Source organism: Sinocyclocheilus anshuiensis, unplaced genomic scaffold (assembly GCF_001515605.1).
Source record: "Sinocyclocheilus anshuiensis isolate Anshui unplaced genomic scaffold, SAMN03320099.WGS_v1.1 scaffold6606, whole genome shotgun sequence".
NCBI classification, from domain to species: Eukaryota; Metazoa; Chordata; class Actinopteri; order Cypriniformes; family Cyprinidae; genus Sinocyclocheilus; species Sinocyclocheilus anshuiensis.
This window is the reverse complement of record NW_015541290.1, coordinates 30322-31881: the sequence shown is the minus strand read 5'-3', so window position 1 is coordinate 31881 and position 1560 is coordinate 30322. Positions and strand designations below refer to the sequence as shown.

Below are 1560 nucleotides of genomic sequence, written 5' to 3'. Positions count from 1 at the left end.
TCTTATTCGTATTCGTTGCTACATTGAAGCAAGAAGTATCTGCAGCATGTCTGGAAGAGGTAAAGGCGGTAAAGGACTCGGGAAAGGAGGCGCTAAGCGGCACCGTAAAGTGTTGCGGGATAACATCCAGGGAATTACCAAACCCGCCATTCGTCGGCTGGCGCGCCGCGGCGGCGTCAAGCGCATCTCCGGTCTGATCTACGAGGAGACCCGCGGTGTGCTGAAGGTGTTCCTGGAGAACGTGATCCGCGACGCCGTCACCTACACCGAGCACGCCAAGAGAAAGACCGTCACCGCCATGGACGTGGTGTACGCGCTGAAGCGACAGGGACGCACCTTGTACGGCTTCGGAGGATAAACGCCTTTAAACCACGAACCCAACGGCTCTTTTAAGAGCCACCCACACTCGCACAGAAAGAGACAAAGTCGAACTGAAAATTAACAACAAACTGCTTGTGGATATAGCTTTTGAAAGCTGAAGCTCAATGCTGTGTATGTTTCTCATCACTCGTTCCCTTTTGTGCTGTAGAAGCTTTTGTCACCAAAACAAATGTATGGTCTGTATAAACATCTGGCAATAAAGATATTTCTCATTCTGACTTTGATTCTCAGATTTAGTGCTCGCATAAACTTTACATGGGTTTTTATTTTCAGTTTTCCTTTGAATTAAAGTTGTTTATAAATTAAGAGAAAACACAATCTCAAGTTATTCAAGTTTGAGCAGTTAAATTGGCAGAACAGAAGAGAATAAAAAGTGCCTAGTCGATATTGCTCTCCTTTTTCCAAATGAAAAATATATATATATATATATATATATATATATAAATTACACTGATATTTATTCTGTGTGATATTTGAGACGGAGTTATATTCTATTCAAGACAACAAGTAACAAAAAGTGCGGGAATTGAAACAAAGGAAACAGTCACGTGGGCTGATGTCATTCAAACACAGAGCCGTGGGCGGGGCTATCATTTCACCGCGTGTGATTGGCCCTCGTTCCGCTCGTGATACTTCGAGTTGTCCAATCACACACGGGTTTATGGGTTTAGTCTGTGAAAACACGCAATCAGAAGCGTCCACATCTCTGTGAACATTAGCATAGATTAGTGAATAAATGCCTCTGTCTCGCTCGTTCTTATTATCGTCTCGTGAAGTTTGATCTCGCAGCAGCATCATGCCTGAACCAGCGAAGTCCGCGCCTAAGAAGGGCTCCAAGAAGGCCGTCACTAAGACCGCAGCGAAGGGAGGAAAGAAGCGCAGAAAGAGCAGGAAGGAGAGCTACGCCATCTACGTCTACAAAGTGCTGAAGCAGGTTCATCCTGACACCGGGATCTCTTCGAAGGCGATGGGCATCATGAACTCTTTCGTCAACGACATCTTCGAGCGCATCGCCGGTGAAGCGTCTCGTCTCGCTCACTACAACAAGCGCTCCACCATCACTTCCCGAGAGATCCAGACCGCCGTGCGTCTGCTGCTGCCCGGGGAGCTGGCCAAGCACGCCGTGTCTGAGGGCACCAAGGCCGTCACCAAGTACACCAGCTCCAAGTAGAGCTCCGC

General features: G+C 47.4%; 2 protein-coding genes across 2 annotated transcripts in view; both read left to right on the top strand.

Annotated features, from left to right (window-relative positions):
* LOC107690788 (histone H3.1/H3.2-like) overlaps positions 1–599 on the top strand; it is a 6912-nt gene extending 6313 nt beyond the window's left edge. Inside the window, exon 2 of the mRNA XM_016489204.1 lies at positions 15–599. Within this exon, the coding sequence (XP_016344690.1) occupies positions 15–358 (344 nt within the window). The 3' untranslated portion in view covers positions 359–599. The remainder of the gene's footprint in view (positions 1–14) is intronic.
* Positions 600–1159: 560 nt separating this feature from the next.
* LOC107690783 (histone H2B-like) lies at positions 1160–1552 on the top strand. Its single transcript, XM_016489200.1, has one exon. The coding sequence runs from the start codon at positions 1178–1180 to the stop codon at positions 1550–1552; it is 375 nt and encodes a 124-aa protein (XP_016344686.1). The 5' UTR covers positions 1160–1177.
* The last annotated feature ends 8 nt before the right edge of the window (positions 1553–1560 follow it).

What these genes read in the sequence shown, in the direction of transcription:
- LOC107690783 (XM_016489200.1), top strand. Translation starts at nt 1,178, where the DNA reads ATGCCTGAACCAGCGAAGTCCGCGCCTAAGAAGGGCTCCAAGAAGGCC.